The 24,617-nt window shown below is 39.0% G+C and overlaps 1 protein-coding gene across 3 annotated transcripts in view; it reads right to left on the bottom strand.

The window, feature by feature from the left end:
- Window positions 1-24,617, bottom strand: part of LOC149237556 (auxin response factor 4-like) — a 135,303-nt gene that overhangs the window by 21,029 nt on the left and 89,657 nt on the right. For all 3 annotated transcript variants that reach the window (XM_089372693.1, XM_089372695.1, XM_089372694.1), the window contains exons 8-9: window positions 18,181-18,300; window positions 17,974-18,049 (exon numbers count right to left, since the gene is read on the bottom strand). In XM_089372693.1, the coding sequence (XP_089228819.1) occupies window positions 17,974-18,049; window positions 18,181-18,300 (196 nt within the window). The remainder of the gene's footprint in view (window positions 1-17,973; window positions 18,050-18,180; window positions 18,301-24,617) is intronic.

The raw sequence follows: 24,617 nt of genomic DNA on the forward strand, positions 1-24,617 counted from the left end.
ATCCTAAGCCAGAAATTTAATTAATTTTAACTCTTAGGAAAAATTAATTCTCCAAAAGGTAAAATTTGTGGGTTTCGAAGAAATTAAATTTTGGAGGTCTCTAGCCAAGGGAATATTGAAAATTTCAAGAGATTTTGGACCCTTGGGCCTTAATAGTTAAATCAAAGTCAATTTTGTGAGAAAATCAACTCAAAATAATTAATTTTGAGTTGATTAAAATTCAATTAAATGAAAAAATCGAATTTCCTCAAAAATAAAATAATTTCGACGGAGGAGATTAAAAGATAATTAAATCTTTTTCAACGGTCGAGATTACTTTGACGGGGATCAAGCCAACTAACTGTTGGAGAATTAATCTATAAATTAGAGGTCACTTGTCATTCAATTGATCCGATCTTTTAGATTGTGTACTAGTTCTGAAAACTCTCTTGTAATATTTCTGGAATAGTAACAATGCAAAGTCTTTGGAGTTTTATTGATGGCAATGTTCATCTCCGGTATTTTATGGTAATATTGTTTTTAATCTTCTGCTGAATATTATTTATAAATTGTCGATTAATAGCGCTCATGGAATAATCCATTGCACAAGTATCTTGTTTAGTTTATTGGATCTAAAATAGCAATTTTAATTTGATTGAATTAGTAGGGATCTCTAATTCTTAAAGATTATATTGTTATTTTATATTTCTATCGATCTTACAATTTGATCTAATGTTTGCAGAAATCATTTGTACTTAAAAAATTGAGCGTTTGGGGAAGTCCTCGGTTGGACCAGCTAACTCCTAAGACATAAGATTTGGAGAGTCTTCCTGATTAAAATCCTAAGATTATCTGACGAACTACTTCTTGCAGGGATTTTCTAGGCTAGTACTTAAATTAAAAATTTCACTTATCTCTTAAAATTTGTGCTAAATAGTTGGATCAAGCTATAAAGAGCCTTAGATCTACAAATCTGGGAACAAAGTCGAACTCATACCACTCAAATCTGATAGATCTGTAAATTATTTGTATAGATTTGTAGCTTTGTAACATAATTTTTAATCTCTAGCTTTGGGTTTGGGTTTTCAATTTAATTTTTTGTATATATGTGGGATCTGGGATTTTATTTTGTTTTTACAAGTTCAAATCTAAAGATTGTCAAGGAAAATTTGTGGTTTCGAAGCAGATCTAAGCTCTGGAGGGCAAGATCTTGCCTCAATTTTTTGTTTGCAAGGATAAAAAACAACGAAATCATTTATTTGAAGATTCAGATCTTAGTAAATTCTGAGAAGGAAATTGATTTTTTTTGGGCAAATTTTTTGAATAAAATTTTAATTTTTTGTTTACAGCCCTTGGCTTTCTCCATTCCTGCAATCTAATCACTGTCCTAAACTTTCACATTGTCCATTCTTTTCTCTCCCGCAATTCTTGCTCTCTTTCTCTTCTGTGTGTTTTCCCTCACGCGGCCCTCATCCCTGCTCTCCTTTCTCTCTCCTCGCAGATCCCTTTCCCCTCTGCGTTTTTCTTCATCCTTTCTTTCTCAGCTCACATTTCTCCTTTCTCTCTCTAACCCTCAGCTCTCCTCACAGCTTCCTCAACCCTTCGTGTCCCTTATCCTTTGCATTCCTCTTCTTAGCTTGTGGCCCTAATCTTTTGCATTTCTCAATCTCCTCTCTGCTTGCGTCCCTTCTCATCCTCACCTCACCTCCGCGTGACTTCCTCTACCCTTCATGTTAGCTCCTCCCTGCCCATCTGATGCCTTGATTCCCTTGTCGTGGCTCCTCTTCCAATTCGTTGCGAGCTCGGCCCTTGTCCCTCCTCGCTGCTCGAGCCTCTTGACCTGCATACGCCTTTTCCCTTTCACTAACTTAGTCAACCTCATTTCACTTTTTTTATTTAAATTTTTTTCGTGGCTTTTGGCCCATAAAAAAATTTAATTTAATATATTTTTCATAAGCAATACTTCGATTTAATTTTTTAAAAGATGGCCTTTGGCCCTTTAAAAAATAAATTTTTGCCTTACCACATTAAAAAAATCATTCATCACTTTTGCCCCTTCGAGAAAATTAAATTTTTATTATCACATAAATCTTAAAGCAAAAAATTTTAAGCATGACAAATTCTAATCTAAAGTTCATTTTTTAGTTTTGTGATAAAGGTTTTGGGGCCTTAAATCTTTAAAATCTTTGTGGGGTAAAAATTTAAATTTTCCTATAGTCAAGGCAACAAATAATTTTTTTTAAAATTTCTGTAAGTATGACTATATGAGAAAATATATTTTTTTCGATATGAAAAATAAGAAAAATTAATAATTTCCAGAATTATTTGAAGAGATGTTATGGGCACTAATTAGCATCTAAATTTCACCGTTATCCTAAAATATTAAATCGTTGAAATTTAAGTGCTTAAGCCTTTATTATCTGCATGATTCAGCTAAGTTTTGTAATCATTGGTTTTAATGCTTGATATTTGTTAAGATCGTCCTCTGTCTAAGAAGGAAATTAACTCTAAGCTTGCATTTATTTACTTGAATTGTGGGATATTTCTTGAATTAGTTTTGAGAAATTTAAAAGTAATTGTGATCAGCATTTCTATTGAATACTCTATCGTGGACTTGTGGAAAATTGTATATCTTTCAGTTATTAAAATTGAGTATTTTGAGCATCTGCATAATTGGCATTATCTTGGAAAAATCCTAAGGAGATTGTTAATCTTGAAGAATTGTCATTTATATTGGATAAATGATTTAATTATCTAGTTCTCTTGACATTAAAATCATTGGTTTATGGTCATTTTGGCATCTTTCTTTAAGAGGTGTTATTTACTTGAACGATTACATCTTTGGCATCTTTGTATCCTATTTGCATTCGTCTTGTGTAGGATTATCTTCATTAAGTACTCTTGTTATAAGGTTAATTTATACTAAGTACTTAAACATTAAACGATCTTACCTCAAGACTACTCACTCATCCCTTTGCTAATTGCATCTTGCATCTCTTTTTCATCATAATAATATTTTCTTTAGCAACAGTTGTCCATCTTGTACTTGTTCCTAAATTTCTTAGCAAGACAGTTGACTCCACAAGGCACTAGTATCAACCTTATAAATCTAATCGAATCATTTAAGTCTTGCTAGATCTAAACAAGTATTTGGTCGCTCAAAGAGTCAAATGTGTCTACCGGACTGGTTGGTTCCCAACTAGTCCTCCACCATTCCATTTTTGTAGGGTCCACCCCCCTTAGTCCGTTGTTGCGAGACAGCTTAAACGGAGAGATTGGGAATCAGGGTGACAGCCCCCGATCTGAGCCGTTGTCACGGTGCCTAGACATCCTATGCGACAACATGTTTTGGCGCTGTTGTCGGGGACCAATTTATTGGACCTTGGCTTTACAACATTCATCTTTCCTCTTCATCTTCTCTATTTGCACCTTTAGCACCGAGACATTTTGGTTGGTTCCCTGTTTGGGTGGCGACTCCACTTATTCATCCATTATTTCTCAGACAAGAAGCCCTCCCCGATATCCAGCTGCTTCTCCCTGACTAATCTTTCGGGTTTTTCATTTTGGATCTTGGAAATAGATTCATGTTCAAGTGGCAACTCCACTTCTTTCATTTCTTACAAGAATTTCTGCTAGAAGCTCGCTTACTGTGGATCTCTAGATTTTCTTGAGCAAGGATCTCTCTCTCTATCATCCATGTGGCCTTTAAGCAAGTCATCATGGATGATTTGTTTGCTCCTTATGATTTTACTAACATTCAGGGAGATCTGCATGATTATCCTTATGAAATTGGTGAAATTATCGATGGATTTCCTCATTTTCAAGATGACAATGTTTTTACTGCCGAGACTCACCTTCATAATTTCAACATCTATATAAGCAAATTTCATCCATATTCTAACCATGAAGATGTGAAGATGAAGATTTTCATTCTCACCTTATATGGAGATGCCTTAGAATGGTTTGCTAAGTTTCCTTATAACATTTTTGAGCCTTTACAATCAATCATTGATGCCTTTGAAAATAAATATGGAGATAAGAGAAAGGTCAAAGCGAAGGTTGAAGTAAAGGAAGCTAAAGAAACTGAAAATGATCTTATCAAGCAGTTAACTCAAATGGTTAACGATATGCAATTGAATCAAGCACAGGTAATCAAGAATATGGAAGTCAACCAGGCTCAACTCATTAAGAACGTGGAACTTAACCAAGCTAGATTAACAAAAGATCACACCAGGGAAATGGGTTCTATGTAGAAGAGGTTGTTGGCTATAGAAGAAAAACATGTTAATCAGATATCCACCATGGATCATTTGATCACCATGGAAGCAAATCATGTGAAATAAATGAGTGTTATTCAAGTAAATCATAACAAAATGATAAAAGACATGGAAGTTGGTCAGATATGTCTGTAGAATAGATTGTTGGCCATGGAGGAAAAGCAAGTACAATTAATAACAGCTATGGAATCAATTCATGCAAAGGAAATCAGTGCCATGAAGGTTGGACACTCTAACCAGATTGATGCCATCAGAATTGAAAAGACCACTATTCAGGATAAGCTGCAAATGATGAAAAAGGCACAGGGTCCGAGACTTCAACTCAAACCAAAGCACAAAGGGTTTGTCACGACTCACAAATCTCCTAGTCCGCCGAAGCAACTCCCATCTCATTGCAAGAAGGTCACTTTTCTCATTAAGGACAAGTCGACCATGGTTACAAAGAAAGTTAAGACCAAGCTTATGTGTCACCATTAACAGATTATATTCAGAGTAAGATTGGGCATACTTCAAATTCTTCATATCTTTCGCCCAAGCATTTTCAAGATCAGGACAAGGAATCTATAGTGGTCTCAATATTGACATCTCAGCCCACCCAGAAGAAGAACAAAAAGAAGAAAAGAAGAAGGAAGCGGTTTGATGCATCTGATAGCCAAGAGCAGCTCGATCTTCGAATTAGACAAAGTCCTACAATATGCATGATCGGGCATGGCACATCCGAAAAACAACCCACCGATTTGTCAGAAAGCAGGAAAACGCTCAGTATGCATTATATTGAACACATCTTATGCCATAGGGCATCCTCTGTATTGTATTTCTAACCCTACTCCTTGTTATTTTTGTTGTTAGAGTAGTTTCTATTTTGGCATTCTATTTCATAGATTAAGTTTCACTTTTGTCTTTAGGTTAGTTGTACATTTCAGAGCTTCTATATCATGCACTTAATGTTATATGATGATTTTTGGATTACATTTGGATGGAAACTACTTATGTGATTTTGTGTGTTGCCTGGGTGCAGATTCTGGATTCTCATATTCCTTCAGTGAAACAACGCATTCCCCAGTAGAGCCAGATGTTAACCACTCCGCGTCAACTACCCTATAGTAGTATACATTTTCGCAAGAAGATTCCATCATGATCGAACAATGAGATCATCCAGATTTCATCATCATCTTCTTCCATCATTGTTTAAAAGTTGTAAACTCATTCTACAAGTTTATAATGTAAATGATCCTAGTAAGACCATCTATGTATGTAACAACCTAGATAATCCTACCTTTTTTGTGACAATTTCTATCCTAGAAGGTTTTTCGTCTCACCAATTCATGCGTGTTTCTAAATACAAATGATAGGCAGAGTTTTTGCCTCCAACCTCACCCCAAAGCTAGGGTGGATTTTGTCGTCAAGATCTTAGATAAGTCCTAGTGTTCTAGTCAAGTCTTCTGTAAAGTGATTTGGGAATAATTTTAGCTAATTGGTTAAATTGTTTCATTACAAATCACTAGGTCTACTAGATCATATTTGAGTCGTAGAATTGGGTAAATAATTGAGGGTTTATAACGAACAGGTTTCCCCCTTCATGTATTAAAATGTAAAATCTTTATGTAAAAAATATCTTAGTGCATGGTCCCTCATATTTAGACACCATGACTAAAATATTTGAGGGTCGGAAAAATTATTAATCCCCTCATGAGTCAATTAATTAAATCTCTTGACAAAAAATAAATTAAAATCTTAAGCCAGAAATTTAATTAATTTTAAGTCTTAGGATTTAATTGATTTTAAGTCTTAGAAATTTTAATTAATTTTAAGAATTAATCTATAAATTAGAGGTCACTTGTCATTCAGATTATCCGATATTTTAGATCGTGTACTGGCTCTCGAAGCTCACTTGTAATATTTCTGGAATAATAAAAAACACAGTATTTGGGGTTTTGTCAATGGCAGTGTTCCTCTCTGGTATTTTACGGTAATATTGTTTTTAATGCTCTGTTGAATATTATTTATAAATTATCGATTAATAACTCTCGTGGAATAATCTATTGCACAGGTATCTTGCTTAGTTTATTGAATCTAAAGTAGAAATTTAAATTTGATTGAATTAGCAGGTATCTCTAATTCTTGAAGATTATATTGTTATTTTATATCTCTATCGATCTGAAAATTTGATCTAGTGTTTGCAGAAATTATTTGTACTTGAGAAATTAGGCGTTTGGGGAAGTCCTTGGTTGGACTAGCCGACTCTCGAGACATAAGATCTAGAGAGCCTTCCTGATTAAAATCCTAAGATTATCTGACGAACTTCTTCTTGTAGGGATTTTTTGGGCTAGTACCTAAATTAAAAAATTTACTTCTCTTAAAATATGTGCTAAATAGTTGGATCTGGCTAGAAAGAGCCTTATATTTACAGATCTAGGAGTGGAGTCGGACTCATACTCCTTATATCTGATAGATCTATAAATTATTTGTATAGATCTAAAATTTTGTAACATAATTTTTAATCTCTAGCTTGGGGTTTGGGTTTTCAATTTAATTTTTTGTATATATGTGGGATCTGGGATTTTATTTTGTCTTAGCTAGCCCCTTCCCCTTGCCCACACCATTGGTCAGGCTTGGAATGATGCCCCAGAGGTCGATGCAGCTAAAAACAAAGATAAACACATATTTGGCCACATTCAACAAGAAAATGTACCACAAAATGCAAAAGATGGCCGGGAAAAACACATTTAGCACGTGGATAAAACGCAATACATGAGCTCTACCCCATCATCATGGCCATCACCCCGATTCCTACAGGTTCTATGAGCCTCCTTCATCATATAGGAACCCATGATTGTCCCAACCCCTAATGGGTAATGAACCGCCCTACCTTAAAAGGGGGTATTCACTGTTATATCTTATGCATCATACTCTTACCCCTTGAACCCCGAGCAGTTAATCAAAAAAAAACATAAAAAGGAAAAAGGCATATAAAGAAGGGTGGAAAATGTGAAAATTCCAACTACTGAAGGAACCCCTACTGCAGCAAATCTGAATCTACTTCACCTACTTGATTTTCTTTAAATTACATTCATCAAGTTATTCTTCTGAATACTGAAGCAAATTACTTTTGCAGCCTACACTAATTAAATATTTGATCTCATGAAACAGAAAACAGAGCAAAGAACAAGATACATAGGACACACTTATTTTTGGACACAATAGTCCCCAGAAAAACCCAATGCGGGAAAACCGGTGCAGCAGTTCTGAGGGTTTATTATTATGCAGGAGAAATCTCTGAATACAAATCTAGGATGCTCAGCCAGCAATCCTTTACAGAGAAAATACTGGCGGAAAATCTGAGTTTTACCTCACTTCACCTAGCAGAATTTTGGCTGATCCGGCACAAGACTGGCTGGCCCCGGCTATTTCTGCGTTGGCCCTGCATAGGCTCTGTGTCAGCCTTGCGTCACCTCTTCTACCCTCTGCGTCAGTTCTCCCGGCTATTCCGGCAGTTCCGGATTCTGCTTGACAGACGGCTTTTTTGCTCTACATTGGCCCTTATGGCGCTGTGTAGGGACTGCGTGGGCCCAAACTGGCCCACCGTCAGCCTTTCCCGGCTACTGCGCTGCCACTCCAAGCTCTCTCCGTCTCTCTGCTCAGTATTCTCCGGAAAGTCCTCCCGGATTCTCACTGCCCCTCTGCTACTAAATGATCACTTAGTTCAAATTTCTCAACTTCCTAGCCCCAGAAATCGAACTCCAGATCAATTCTCTCTCTCTCTCTCTCTCTCTCTCTCTCTCTCTCTCTGTGTTTCCAAATGAACCCCAAGCCTCCATTTTATACTTTTCATGTTGAGTTTTCAATGGCCGAGATTAAGTCTCTAATCAACGGCTAAGATTAAAAAATGACTTGATCCGCCTTTTAGACCATTCTCACCCATATTTTGATTAATACCCATTAATATTTTAATTTTCCTAAGTTTAGACTTAGGAACCCCATTAAAAATATTAATTATTTTAATAAAACACAATCCGGGTAGAATTTCACCAAACGGTTTCTGGGTTCTTTAGAACTCATGTGCCTTAGCCTCTCCACCAATTTTCAAGGCTAGAGCACTTCCGATGCTACCAAAAACTAACAGAAAAATCAAGTTCGGGGCACCTCATGTACCATGATTGCTCCCTCCTATACATTATAAACCCAAGTGTGGGCTTCCCTTTTATTAGCTACCCTTGTACCTCAAAATGTGGCCCAAGGTTGCCCCTTCTCATCCCCTACTTCATTCACCTATCTGTCACATGGCACCACCTTTTGAAGGGTGTACCTTGAGCATATTATTCCCTTTAGAAGTAGAAACCACCTAATAGGATACTTGGTTAACCCCATTTGGAGTTTAAGAGACATTAGCACATCCCGAAGCCCATTATGGAAGGGCAAACCACTATGAAGTCCCCACCTGTGGTTCATGGTTGGTAAGCTCATTTACTCAATTTCTCTAATGACTTATTGTACTGGAAGGCTAAGGGACGCATTGGATCTTATGCAGGATTGCAGATGGTCTCCATCTTAGGTTTGGTCTCCCTATACGAGGTCTTAATCCTCCAAAGGGCTACATTGGCACATGTAGGGTGTGTGTTGAGAGCCATGGGCCTCCACAGCAGTAGACAACACTCCATGGATCCCCGAGGATGATCAGAGATGCTCGAGATACTCCCATTGGACGAGGATGATGCACCTGGTTCACCTTTGCCCAGCCAACCCCAGAGATGTACCACGCACTTGGCAGCTGACCCAGGACTTGTAGGATGATGTGGCATCCCCTGCACCATCATCAGATCCCTTACAAACGATCTACAGGCGCCCTCAACTCATTTGGAGTCCCATGATGTTATCATTGTGCCCCCACACCCATTGGGAGCATTGCAAGTTTATTGTTTGGAGAACAAAGGGCCAACCCCTTGTCCATCACTTTCGAGGGTCCTACTCTTCATTATGGCACCCATGGACCTCATTAGGCCTCTTAGAGGGCCCTACGACATGCATAGATTATTATTTGACCTCTTGAGAGGCTTATTCTTTCATTTATGAGCTAGTTTGGTGGGCTTGTCACCAAAAGTTAGATTATTAGAACATTATTTTATTTTTGGGGCTTATGTAGGCCAAGGAAGCTAATTCGAACTCCTCATTAGTGTATAAATACAAGTAAGATGAGTTCATTCTTTCATCATCACTTTGGATTGGATCTCTTCTCTCTCTTGAGAATTTCGCACTTTTTCTAGAGGATGAATTGGTGCTTTATGGATGAATTTTGATGTCTGGATATTGGTATATCTTATCTTGGAGCTTCTCTTTTGTCAATTGTGGATGGTTGGATATACTCAGTTACATGTTAGTACATGTTTTTAATGTTATTCTTGTTTTACTTTTTCATATACATTGGACTGGGATGTTCATTGTTTCTAGGACTAATTGTTGCATGAATTTACTGCTTAAAATTGTGGAATTTTGTCTCTATTGTAGCATCTCTCAATGTATGGGCCATGTAATATGAACAAAATCTCATAGGGGTAATTCTATAAAAGAATTCAACCTTGATAAGCCATCTCCTTTGCACATCGAAGTATAAAAGCTGCAAGATTGCTTCTCCTTGACCTAGAAGGCTAGCGAAGTGATCTTGAGGCCTCCTTGACCAAGAATCAAGAATCCTACTCATTATTTCATCATAGACTCCATTCTCCCAAGACTAAGGCACTAATCTACCAAAAGGTGGTCACCAAAAATCACATACTTTCACCTTCATTCAGGTCTAGCCAAGTTGGGGTACCTAGGGCATCAATTTCCCGACAAGTTAGCCCTCCAAAAAGTTCGATCTCCTAGGATCTCATGTGTTGGTCTTTCCTCAATGTCTCCAATTTTGAAGCCATTCCAAAAGTGGAGTTGGGAGGGAAGCCAAGCCCTAGATCCGAGATCCAACTTTGCCTTAGCATCCCCAAGGCTAGCACCTCATAGGGTCAAATCAACACTTTCAAGTGAAAATCCTTTCTTTGTTCCTTTCCCCACCTTGTCTAGGGTAAGAAGTTAGAACATCATTGGTTTCCATACTCATTCCTCCTATCCTAGACCAGGTCCACTTGGTCCCATGTAGTCTTGCTCCTTTGAAAAGACAATTCTTTAAGAACCATCAGAGATACCAATCACAATAAGGAATTTGGGGATTGGGAAGTTCCTTCATAAGTCATATCTCATAAACCTAACCCTTAAATCCTCCCTTCCTTTCCCTAGAAGACATTGTACCTTGCTTAGAAAGCAAGCAAGCCTTATCATTCTAACTCTTCCAGGAAAGAGATTATTAGGGTCACCCCATCATCTCATTGACTTATCCTTCATCGATGACTCCATAATATACCGAGTCTCCTCCCATCGGTGAAAGTCCATAAATAGAAGGGAGTCTTAGTTGAGGTGACAGTGGGCTAAGTCTCCATTTGTTGCCCTTGGTCTAGTATTTGCCCTTTAGGTCCCCTGCTAGTTTGAGTGGTAACATTTTGGCGTTGTTGTCGGGGACAGGAAAAGTATGTTTTGTTGCCCATACAACATATTGACATATCATTATTGGAGACTCTATTGGAAGAACGAAGCCCTAGTTCTTCATTGAACTTTAAGGTCGATGCTTGTAGGGTGAAACAAGCATTTGTCTAGGCATCTTTAATTTCACCCTTGCAACTCCTACATATTTTTCATGTATACCTCAAATAGGTTGTCATTCTTTGATAAATTCCCTGCTTTGGACATTGCTAGCATCCCTGAGCATCCTAATCATGTCGCGAAAAGGATGGTACGTGGGGTGACCATGTTTGATGGTGATCCACTCTCCACAACTGACCACGTAGAAAGATTTAATGCACATACTTCAAGAGAGAAGGTTTTCCACCAAGATGTCCTTATGTTATTGTTCATGGGATCTCTCGGTGGTCATAAATCATGGCTGCATGATCATGAACCTAGGAGCATCGCATCTATTGAAGAGTTCGTTGATGGCTTTCCTAGACATTTTCAAGTACACCCTACATTAAGCATCTAAGAGGAAGCCTTCATCGAGCATCATCAAGACATTAAGAGTCTAGTTAATGAGCAAGAAGACAAGTCCTCCTTGGGTCCACATGATGAAAATGATGATTTTGAGAACACATGTGTTGGGAAGGATGAATTTATGGAAAGTAAAATTGAGACCAACCTTACCTTTCTCGAGGATATTATTCCCGATGAATCCTCTTTTGAAAACCTTGAGAGAGATGATCCCATTAGCCCCTTAAAAGATGACATTGAAGATTATTTCCACATTGAAAAGGAGAAATGGGAAATTGTTGGTCCTCAATTTGATGGTGCTCCCATTTACGACACCGACAAGGAGGATGAGGATGAGATTCATCTTCCCTTCCCCTTGTGCACTATTTATGATGACATACCCATTGATACCCTTAGGAAGGAGAATCTTCATTTCCCTTTGCATAAAGAGGGGAAGTTGGAAGTGATCAATTTTCCTTTTAGGAGAGACCCAATCTTTGATACTAAAGAAATTGATAAGGCTCCCACTTCTCTTGAGTATGATTCTATGTTCAAATCACTTGAGCCTTTAGATTATGACTTTAGGAAAGCACAACTCGTTGAATACAATATTTCTTTCTCCCTTTTTCCTATTGGTCATCATCTTGAGTCTTCATCAAGTGATTCCCTCATACCTAGTCATATGATCTCATGTAACTATTTGCCTTTCCCCCCTCCCAAGTATAGTGTCAAGGAGAAGCCTTCATTGATTATACTTTTTCTCCTTGGACGCGCCCTCAAGGTTTTGATCACTCCATAGCCTCCCCTCCAGTGTAATCATCATGTGCAACCTACTTGTGTTCATCCATCTCGTCGGCCTCCCTTTCCCACTAATCATAACCCAATGAAGGTGATGAGCCCCAAATTTGGTAACTTGTTGGGCTCATTTGGCCTAATTATCCTTGTTCAATCCTTCATTTTTCATAGCCTATGCATTATTTTCCAGTATGTTTATGTCATTTGTACGAATAAGGGTAGTCACTCTTCCTAGGTGGCTAACACGTGCTCATTTCAGGTTTTTTGACACATGTTGGAGCAAAACCGAGCAATCATGGGCTGGAAGACAGCCAAGCTTGGGGTGAGGATTCGTAGGGGGGTTGTCTATGGCATTAAATAGCCTTCCTCGGGATCTTCACCCCCAAATCCGAGCTCCAAAGGCCACCAAAACCGGATCTAGAAGGCAGCCAAGCAGATTTTGGAAGAAGCTGTCTACTCACAGTTTGGGCAGCCAAGTCCCATAGATTTAGGAGGCCAGCTAGGGCCCTCGTGGTGTATAAATGTTAAGGCCTCAGCCTTCATGAGGGACTTTTGGAAACCATTGCATATTTTGCACTACAGTGCTGCTAGCTTTACTTTGTTCTCTTGTAGCCATTGTGGCATAACTCTTGACTTATGACTATTTTTTGATAATGAGAAGCAGTCCGATTTTATATCAAATCTGAGTTTCCTATAGGAGCCATAGCTCTCGGGGTTGGGCCCAACCTGAGAGCCTAGGGCCTCCTTCTTTGTACTGTTACCTTTCCTTTATGCATCGTTGTTCTCCTTTTATGCATTTGAAACATATTTCTGTTGGGCAGATTTAGGTGTGTTGGTTAAATAGGTCACTGTTTATGAATAGAATTGCTTCAGATGTTTAAAATGGATTGGTAGGATAATAACAGGAAGAAGCTCCAAAAAAAGGGGTCAACAACACTCTCTGTTTCGCCTCATCCTTATTGGATCAGGGGTTGGAACTGAAGAAACAGTGCTGCCCCAACAAAAACACTAGTTTGCTTGACCATGCAATCCTTAGTGTACTGTTTTCATTTGCAGAAGTTAATTATGGGTTTAGATCTCTGAAATGTTCTCTGCATGATTGATGTACATGGTTTTCTTTCCCAATAACACTGTTGTTCATTCGTTTTATTGACAGTTAGAGTAGATTAGCTAGGACTTTGATTATTTGTAAGACGTTGTTGATTCGGTTAAATGTACATTGTGCAGGGCATCTCGACCACTCTCTCATCCACCTAAGCCTCATCAGAGCCAGTTGTTCCATCTCCTAGCTAGGTTCCTCGTCTCACATCTGTCCTCTTGCCCACGTAACCCTACCTTTTTGTGCAATCATTGTTTCAGCCTCCTTTGAGCCAATTTAGCCCTCCACACCTTCTCGCCACTCCATCCACCAGTCCCTGGGCCACTACCAGACCCCTATCCTACCTCCATATCCATTAATGCATCTCCCCTCACTCACCCATCCACCAAAATCCAATTTTTAAACATCCTGTAGAAATTTCTGAACATCCTGTAGAAAATCCTGAACTTCCTGTAGAACCCCTGCAGACTTCCTGTAGAAGCTCACAAATGAGGTTTCTTGAGAGCCAAACTTTGTGAAACTCTCTGGAAGGGTGTTAGGGACTCCTTAGACCCTCTCTGAACCTTCCCAACCTCTTCCAAGCATTTCTCCTCCTTGATCCACCCCTGCACAGTAAAAAGCCAGTCAAAGGCACATGCATGATAATTCTAATAACTTATTCAAAAATACAAAAAGATGTTTTCTTCAGGTAGAGGTAGTCTAGACACATGTATTTTACCTTCATAGAAGTAATGGCATTCCTTCCAGTAGTTTGCATTCTCTCCTTTGCATCAGTAGGACTAGCTGGTAGAATTAGGGTTTGCGTTACTTTTTGGCTTTCAGTTCTTTCTGCAAGTAGATTAGCTTCCTTTGAGTTAGCTTTCGTCCATCAGTTAAAAAGCTTCTTCTAAGAGCTCATAGAAGTTGGCTTAAGCCCCTAGCAGGACTTGTGCCAGCTAACCAAGTGACAGCTGCGGCAAGAGCTAGTACTTGTGCATACAGCACCGTCGCTTCCAAGTTTGTTACGAACTACCGGGTTGATATAAGTAAAGAAGGGAGTCTCAGGAGTTGCAGCACTATTGCTGCAATACTGGAGCCCACCAGAAGGCCATAAGCCATGACATAAATAATAAGGACAATGGTGGAAGTGATATGCCCGAGGTTGCCATCCATCAAAAGTTTATGAGCCTGGTTGTTGATATCTCTATATTTTTGTTGCAAAAGAAGATCTCACGGACTAGATTACATCATTTTCTTACCTCTTCTCACATAATCATCCATGTGTGGGCATCATATTTCCCACCTCCCGCCCACAACATCCTCCACATGTTAGGGTTTGCATTCGCTTTGGGATTTGTTGCATGAGTAATCATATAGGCAGACATATTTGTATTGACTTGATGATATGTTGGTTGCACTGGCTTTATGATTACACTTAAATTTTAATAATAGCTTCGTCATATGCATGTTAGGGTAGGATGCATTGCATGTTGATTTCCGCATTAAAACTAACGTCATATGATTTTTCTCATGATAGATAGATGCATACTTGCATATTTTATTTTTTGTTAATTTTATGGCCTGACATATAGCATGTGCGATCATGAGATGTCGTGAAAGCATGTTGCCCCGTGTCTTTTCATCTATTACATGTTTAGGTAGCAGGTCTACGGTAACCAAGAGATTGTTGGAGTTCTCGTGACCTCCCATTCGAGTAGCTTCGCCCACTTCTTCAAGAGATCACGTCCCCGTTGGAACTAGATTTTATCCACCATTTTGTAGGTGATAACCCTAGGAGAAATTTTTTCTCCAAGATGGTCCTCAGCCGGCAGTCAGCAACCCCTTGCAGCGTCCAGCTAGTTCATTGTGTCATTTCTCCACCACCTGAGCCAGCCATGTGGTCCCTCGCCCATCTGCCATGTTCATATGTTTGAAAGTGAGCCTCTTGGACCTAAAGGTATGCCTTATCATTTGGTAGTTGAGTATTGTAGTTTGCTTATCATGGGCACTTTTAGGCATGGATTAATGGGGGGATTTGGCGGAAAGTTTGGGTCAACTTTGTGCCTTTTTCCCCTAGACCCCTTTTGAATATTAACCTTGAATTCTAGCCTCATGGGATCCCTTTTATTGACCATTTGGCTTTACATATGGTATTTCAAGGGAAACCCCAATTTTGGTTGTGTGGTCCCACTCCCTTATCCGCTTATATTACCCTCCTTCTACTCATTATTAACCCATTCATCATTTCTCCCACTTGGGTTCACATTTCCCCACTGGAAAACTTCCTCTCGACTCATTGTCACTACCCCTCTCTGTCTCTATGTCCCCTCTCTAGCTCGAACTCTTCCAACAAAATGATGCTCTCTGGAAAATCGAACTTCCCAAGGAAACTCTACCTCAAGTGTGTTCCTCCATCTACCCATCGACCTCTTCTTATAATCTCCACTTGGGACTCCAACAACCAAGATTAAACTTAATCAATGGCTGAGATCATTTCCTAGTCGATCCGTGTGAGTTTCTAGAGAAATATCACCTTCCTCAAATAATTGTTGTTAATTAATCATTTTTCCTAAGTTAGACTTAGGAAAAATTTAATCACTGATTAATGAACTTAATTAAGGCATTTCTAGGTGGCTTATCCTTAAACTTTTTATGGGTTCTGGAATTCTATTGTTCCTTAACCTCTCTGACAACTATCGAGACTAGAACACCATACGATGCTACAAAACTAACACTTTTGAGGGCATTTACTCATCAAATCATTGTACATGTGGCTTGACCACTTTATTTTTTATGTTGTGTTAGATTACTTGATTTTAGGAGTTAGTTGGATTTAATTTTCTTAGGCTAGATCTAAGGAATTATCAAATAATGATATTTATTGTAAAAGAAGTTAAATCTCACTCTATAAATAGAAGAGAGCTTCCTCATTTCTACTCATGGTTGGATTGTGAGAGCACTTCTCTCCTTGGAGCTTAATGGAAATATCTTTATTGGAGGAATTTTGGTGTTAAGGGCTTATCTATGTGGTGAATGTTTTTGACTTAGAAGCTGTTATTTCTTGGTTATTTCTTCTACATCATTAAAGGCATTATTGTGATTGCTCAAGACTACCATAAGGCTATAAAGATCCATCCATTTGAAGGGAAACTTTGTCACCTGGAGGGAAGACATTTAGAGGCTCTTTCTCATGGCATAATTTTAATCTTCGTTGCTAGGTCATACTCTAAAGTTCCTTAGTAAGGATTGTTGACTCTATTTCATGCCATAGTCGATTTTGTGGTTGGGGGCTTTCCCTTTAGAGGAATACCTTCGAGTGGGCACGACTTGATGATTTTTCTTGATTAGCCAAGGGGTTAATTTAGCTGTTAGGTTCCATCCTCCTGCCATAATTGACAAACACCAAATAACCAACTTAAAAGGGTTTTTTTTCTTGATCTCATCTTCCCACTTGATTCCTCTTGACTCCATAGACCTGATAGGATATTGGCACTGATCTTCATATCCCTCTATCACCCTTTTTCCTCTTTTTACAAGAACCCCTAAAAATCTCCAAAATAATGTTTCGCTGAGGGTACCGTTGACATCACCTTGTGCCTATTTGACTATGCCTTAGTGATCCTAGTAGGGAAGCCCCTTTGAGTTGAAGGAGATCTGGCCTAAAGCAAGAGGACAAGTTGTTGAGGTGACAGTAGGTGACCTTCCTAAAAGGTCCCCATCAGATTTTGCATTGTGGATTGTCGCTTTTATCACACACATACCATTGAGGCAGTAAAAGAGCCCAATACAAGAGGAGCATTAGTGCTCTAGGTGCCTACAGTTAGACCAAGGTAAGAGAGTTCCTCCTTTGAAATTGAACGTGAAGCTCTCCTACCATTTGAGGACAAAGGAAAGAATCTATGTATAAAAATCTGGGTAGAGGAGCTAGATCTGGCTCAAGGGATGTTTCTCTATCTAAAAGAGGTTCCCCATTGCTGAGAGCTGGTAGAGGGGGTCTGCCTACCAGTAGTGTAAAATCTAGCTCTCCTACCATTTGAGGACAAAGGAAAGAATCTATGTATAGAAATCTGGGTAGAGGAGCTAGATCTGGCTCAAGGGATGTCTCTCTATCTAAAAGAGGTTCCCCATTGCTGAGAGCTGGTAGAGGGGGTCTGCCTACCAGTAGTGTAAAATGTCCCGAGGCCTCAAAACCCCACATGGATCTCACTGTCAAGGACTGCTCTCTGCAGGTCTCACCAATCTGGGGGCAGGGCTACTTTACACTTGAAGTAGAAGAAGCAGATGAGGAGCTATTCTCTGTCATCCCCAATGACCATGAAGGTACCAATGCAAAGGCTAATAATCTCCTCTAGAGTTTGAGCAAACCGGGATGGCTAATCCTAGGTGCCCAGGAGCTACCTATGGGAACTCTCCTAAAATCTGAGGCGAAGAACAGATATCTAGTAATAGGCACCTGACTACTCAACCTAGACTAGAAGTCAGTCTAACACTGGAGCCAGTATGTCTTGGTGATGTCATCAAGGAAGCTAGAACAAGCATATTACATACCAAGACCTGAGACAATCTGTGATAAAAGTTTTCAAGTTTTACCAGAGTTTAGGTGTCTGAACATGCTATCAAAATTCATGATTACTAACTATGGGAAGGTTTAAGTAGTACCCAGGCTAACCTCTGAAATAGTATAAAGACAATCCTAGATTATCCATCTTTTACTAATTTTATTATAATCATAGGAACCTCACAAGATGAAAGAATATACTTAATTCTAGGCAGCAGAGATAGAATAGCTATTGAGGTTACCTTCAGGGATCTCCACTTTGAACTAGGCCATTTGGAAGGTTCAACGTCACCAATCCCAGTGATTGTGCCAATGTACCTATTAACACAGAAGGTACTTAAAATCTAGCAGTGCTTTTCATATGAAAAAGAAAAAACTCAGCATAAGTCCAAATACATTATTTTCAGGAACCATCAAGGCATCTACATGTGCCAGTAAAGATGATCAACCTTCTCTCTGCAGCATCTTCAGTTTCAAATCTCATTTTGAACCTCATTCCTATTGATATTGGTTGGTTGAGACTCTTTACATACTTCTGATAAGGAACCACAAACTCGGCTGGACTTGTCCTGAAAACGAACAATTGGCAATCACGCATACTATATGTGCTTAGTAGTCAGGGTTCCAAGCAGTCATCAACTATTTAACATGAAGTACAGGATCTCTATTCTAGCTATAGTAAATAGCAAAGATATAAATCAAAAAGAAGACAAAACTTCAAGTTAGGAAACACAAAAGCATTGCTACTAAACCACCGACCACAATAAACACATTGACGATATATTAGTTATGAAATGAAGTCACAGGCAACTATCCCACAGTTAGAAATCACTATATGGAAACCAGGTGTGAGGTTAGAATAAAGATAGTGTGTAAATAAAACCTCTATTCGATATTCATTAACATGGTAAAAGCACTTGTGTTAGGACAGTATGCACCATCTTATACAGAAAGTATCAGGAAACTAAAAGAGATTCACCATCATTAATGTATCCCATTACCATAGTTAATAGCTCTCCTTCCACTTTCCCAATTTAGATTTTTCCTTGTAAAAAACCAGTAAATGTTAGAAACTGGACAGCAAACATTATACCTACCTCCCAGTGCCCCATTGCCTCTAGTTAAATTTTGCATATTTCAATAACAAAGAGTTCCACAAAATTTAGATTCAATTGATGTGTTCATTGACCATAAATGATATGACCCCAAGGGGGACATATATGGGGTTAAATGTATATGATATGACCCCGAGGGGAGGCATATATGGATTTAAATGTGCACGTCATGTGTGTATGTATATGTAATATGGTCAGCCTAATAATAAGAGGCCACATGTGCAATGTGTGAATAGGTATATATCGGGATCATGTAATTATTATTGAAGAGAGGTGATTTGGTTGTATGGATGTATTTGGGTATTTGGAAGAGGTTTTCCAATTCTTTAAGGAGTTATTGTGTAACTTATCTCTACTATCTATATTGAAGTTTCGCTCCACACTCACATTGGTGTACATAGTGTGTACTTCTGGTTTTTTATGTATTTGATTCATAACAGTTGCACAAGATTCAGTGTGGAATGAAGAAGAGCACATGTGAGAAGACAGATGCTCAGAGAGTGCAGAGACACATGAGGAATGAGCAAAGAGCTGCAGAAGAGATTTCAGAGCATAGGATACGGTTGAAGGAATCCCAAGAGGAATAGAATACCCATATGAGTGTGCAGGAATATCACATGAGTGTGTGCATGGACAGACTAGCAGAATATACATGAAGAGCAAACGAGAGTATGGAATTCAGTGGGAGAGGGTGGGAGCTGAGATTTGATATGAACAAAGTTCATTATCACATGTAATATTCAAAATGTCTGGAATATAAAGAAATCCATGTGCACAAAATATAAATTGTATATAAATAATTGATAGTAGAAAATAGGATGATGAAAGTGTGAAAATTTCAGGAACTGGAATCCTATTGCAGCAACTAGTATTATTTCTTCTAACTCATAAATTAATTATTCAGTTTATTGCTACGGCAACATCGAAATAAACACACTGCAACCTTCACAAATAAAACTAGGGAAAATAAATAACGTTGGAACTAAGAAAATACTAGCACGCACACATAAAAATTAACACCATTGTTTTGTTAGGATATTCCGACACATAGGAAATAGTTAAGTACAACTTGGTCTAGTATAGAGTTAGGTATAGAGTTAGGTAAAGTGTGTTTCTTTACCGTTGTACATTTTGTAACTTACAATCCGACGGTCACGATATGTAGTGATCCGACGGTTCATTCTCTCCTCGGTATTACCGACACTTGATCCGTGGCTTGACACCCGATTGGTCCATGAATTCTATTTAAAGCGCATGGAGGGTCATTTGTAGGGTAATCCGTGCATGAGAGAAACATATGTAAATTTTCATTCTTTTATTAATAAATTGCCTGAAGTGGCCGCGTTGGCTCAGGCCGTGGACTGTTTCCCTCTTTGAGGGTTTTAACCACGTCAAAATACTGGTGTATTGATCTGCGATCTGGTTGTGAGCAGTGTCCTTTTGGTGTTCTGTCTGAGGAACTTACCCTGTAAATTCCTACATGGTATCAGAGCTATTTGAGGGCCGCGTCCGTTGGTGATCCAAATCTGAAGCCGGTAGAACTGCATCCGACTGCCGTTTCCTAGATCTGTTGTTTCTGACTGCTTTCGGGCCGAGAGGACTGCTCTGTTGTGTTGGGAGCATCTGTTCCAGTGAGGAACCCCTTTCGTTTCACGCGAAAAGGTTTCCGGTAGCCCTAGCTGCGTCATTTTTAAGATCTGGAGGTATACAGTGTTTATTTGCAGTTTACTGTTATTTTCTCTCTGTTTATTTCGGTTTCGGTTTATTTAGCTTTTTTTATTACCGGATCTATACCTTTCATTTCTGCGTATGCTCTTTGCCCTGCGACTCTGTGCGATCTGGGCAAATCAGAAACAGAAAGGAAGGATTTTTCTCATGCGTATGCTCTTTTCCCTGCGCCTTAGGGTGATCTCGGAAAATCAGAAACATTGAGGAAAATATTTAGTTTCCGGCCAAAGCTAACTTTGAGCCGCAAGGTTCATTTTTGAAAATATTTAGTTTTTCGGCTAAAGCTAACTTCGAGCCATAAGGTTCGTTTTCTTTGCATGTCTGTGTTGGGTTTTGTGTTTTTTGTTTTGTAGGGAAAAAGAGCTTTCTCAAAGCAAGCACACAACCCAAAGCACCCCCCCCCCCTCTCTCTCTCTCTCTCTCTCTCTCAAATTTTTTGTATAGATCAATTGGTTCAAAGCTATTTTAAGAGAGTAGAGGTCTTGGGTTCAAGTCTCCATTTTGTGGGGGCGGACTTTTTCATTTCCGCACATTCCCGCACTTCGTCGGCAACTTCAACAACTTTTTTTTCAAAAAGCCATAACTTCTTCATCCGGAAGCTGTTTTCAGAGCCGTTTTTTTTAAACCAGCCTAATTTTTCGAGATCTATCCATTGGAACACTTATTTTCAGCATCTTTAGCTTCAGTTTCCATTGAAATGGAAAGTCAATACCAAGTTACCCTTGACAACACCAACTACTTCCAATGGTTGGCTTACATTGAGGATTTACTTAGAAGTAAAGGTCTCTACAGAATAGCCTCAGGCCAAGAAAAGAAACCGAAGGATGAAGATAAGGCTGCTAAATGGGAAAATAGGCAAGATCAAGCACGTGGATTGATAGGGATGTCTATTTCTCCAGATCTTAGATTCCATATTGCAGAAATTGATACTCCTGATGAAGCAATGAAACAAATCAATAAAGTTTTTGGGATTAAAAATGAAATTAGAGCCCATCAACTTGAAAATGAGTTGCTTACATTGGACCCTAATAATTTTTCTTGCATTGAAGATTTCTTGTCCAAGTTCAAGACCCTTAGATATCTTTTGGAAGGTGTTAAAGTTAAGAAAGAAGATAGTAACCTTATCTATTCCATTCTTACAAAGTTGGGACCAGCCTACTCTGTGTTTGTTTCCACCTTCCATTCTACAAGAGAAGCCTTCATTTCTCAAGGAACAGACTACAAGCCCCCTTCCTTTGACTCTTTTTGTGATTCTTTAATAAGAGAACAAGAAAAACTCTTACACCTTGGTCTTCTTAATCTTGGAAACTCTTCCAAGAAAGCATTAGCCGCCCAGCAGCAACCAAATTCAAAGAATCCTAAGAAGTCATATCCTAAAAAGAATGGTCCTAAACCAAACAAGGGTCCTAAGCAATTTCAGCCCCAAAATGATAAGACAAATAAAAACAAAGGGAAGAAGACTGATAGACATTGCAATTTTTGTAATCGAGATGGCCACTTAGAATCAAAATGCTTTAAGAAGATGGAAGCCTTGGAAGCAGCAATGAAGAAGCATAACATCCATTTGGGGCAATCTTCAACTTCAACTTCATCTTCAGGAATGGCACTTTCTGCATGTGGTTGTCAAGCATCTCGGTCTGGCTATGCATTAAATGTATCTTCTTCTTCTCATTCTCATGAGTGGCTCATTGATTCTGGAGCTTCTTATCACATGGCCAAAAACAAAGCCATGTTTTCTTCTTTAAATGATTGTAACACCAAAAATATATATGTTGGTGATGATAGATCTCTTAGTGTTGTAGGGACTGGAACTGTTCATCTAGACAATGGTCAGTTTAATGATGTATTATGTGTTCCAACCTTATCCTGCAACCTTCTATCTGTATATCAGATAACTCATTCAGGTGAAGGTAAAATCGTTGAATTTTCACCTCATGATGTTGTAATCAAGGACTTAAGAGATCCTAAACAGATTTTGGCTACTGGCATTGCTGATGATTCTACAAGGTTGTATAAGTTTCACAACTTTGGGTCATCAAATCTTCCCTCAGTATTTGTTGCTCATAACGATGAAGTGAGCAAACTTTGGCATGAGCGATTTGGTCACTTAAACTATCGCTCCCTTCAGCATCTATGTAAAGAAAATATGGTGACAGGTCTTCCTATGGTATCTTGCAGAGATGGTGTTTGTTCCGGATGTGTACTCGGAAAACATCATCGGGACAGTTTTGAAAAACGTGCCTCTTGGCACGCCTCAGCCCCTTTACAGCTTGTGCATAGTGATTTATGTGGTCCACTTCCAGTTGTGTCATTCTTTGGCTGCAAGTATTTCTTAACTTTCATTGATGATTTCTCCAGACGCACTTGGGTATACTTCTTAAAACTCAAGAGTGAAGTATTTAACACTTTTTTGGCCTTCAAGGCCTTTGTTGAAAAACAATCTGGACATCAAATTCTTAAGTTAAGATCTGATAATGGCGGAGAATATGTTAAAAACACATTCATCAACTATTGCACTGAGAATGGAATTCAAATGCAACATACTGTTCCATATACTCCACAACAAAATGGTGTAGCTGAAAGGAAGAATCGCACCTTAAAGGAAATGGCTAATTGTATGCTACAATCTAAAGGACTTGGTCTTAGTTTTTTGGCAGAAGCAATTAACTGTGCAAATTACATAATAAATCGCACTCCTACTAAGGCTTTAAAGAATATCACTCCAGAAGAAGCATGGAGCTCAATCAAACCAGATGTAAGTCACTTTCGTGTTTTTGGAAGTGAAGCGTGGGCCCATATTCCAGATGAAAAGCATAAAGCTTTAGAACCTAAGAGTGAAAAATGTACTTTTGTTGGATATTCTGAAGATGTAAAAGGCTATAGACTTATTCCATTTAAGTCCAAAAATGTTATCATTAGAAGAGATGTAAAATTTGATGAAAATATATCGGCCTGCGAGCCTAGTCCGGCGGTTGTGCCACCTCTCCCTATCTCTTCTACTTTTGAAAACATTTCTTCTTCAGATGATGAAAGTGAGGATGACAATCCTCCCCCACCATCTCAGGATCTTCCTTCAGCTCCTCAGCTTCCAAAATGGGTTCGTGCTACTCGAGATGCAGCAGGTGATCTTGCCGGTGATCCTACAGATCAGCGACGTACACGTTCTCAGTTCGAGAGAGCCTCTTCTTTACTGGCTCAAGCTCCAGTAAATTATGATCCTGACACCTTTGCAGAAGCTTCAGGCCATCCAGATTGGGAAGCAGCTATGAATGAAGAATATCATTCATTGTTGGCAAATGATACATGGGATCTTGTTCCTCTACCAAAGGGACGAAAACTTGTTAGATGCAAATGGGTTTACAGAACCAAGTATGGACCAGATGGGAAAGTTGATAAACATAAAGCTCGTCTTGTTGCTAAGGGTTTTTCACAGGTTGAAGGCATTGACTACACTGAAACCTTCTCCCCTGTTGCCAAAATGAACTCTATCCGCCTTGTTCTTTCCCTTGCTGCCTCTTTCAAATGGGAATTCCATCAGATGGATGTTAAATCTGCCTTCTTGCATGGGGACTTGCATGAAGAAATCTATATGGAACAACCCATTGGCTTCATACAAACAGACTCCAGCCTTGTATGTCGACTTAAGAAATCCCTTTATGGTCTCAAGCAAGCTCCTCGGGCTTGGTATGCCAAAATGGATAGCTTTCTTTTAGAATCTGGCTTTTCTAGGTGTCATTCTGACAATACTGTCTACACCAAGAAAGTGGGCAACTCTCTTATCATCCTTGTTCTTTATGTTGATGATCTTATCCTTACTGGTAGTGATCCCAACCTTATAAACCATGTGAAGTCTAGCCTTAAAAGGAAATTTGAAATGACAGACTTAGGACACTTACACTATTTTCTCGGTCTTCAAGTCTTGCAATCCAAGGAGGGTATTTCCCTTTCCCAGTCCAAGTATGCTTGTGATATTCTACGTCATTTTCACATGGAAGACTGTAAGCCAGCCCCTTCTCCCTTTCAGTCTGGAGTCAAACTTTCAG

The sequence above is a fragment of the Pinus tabuliformis genome, chromosome 8 (assembly GCF_031772625.1).
Source record: "Pinus tabuliformis cultivar Carrire ecotype Pingquan chromosome 8, CPIR1, whole genome shotgun sequence".
Taxonomy (NCBI): domain Eukaryota; kingdom Viridiplantae; phylum Streptophyta; class Pinopsida; order Pinales; family Pinaceae; genus Pinus; species Pinus tabuliformis.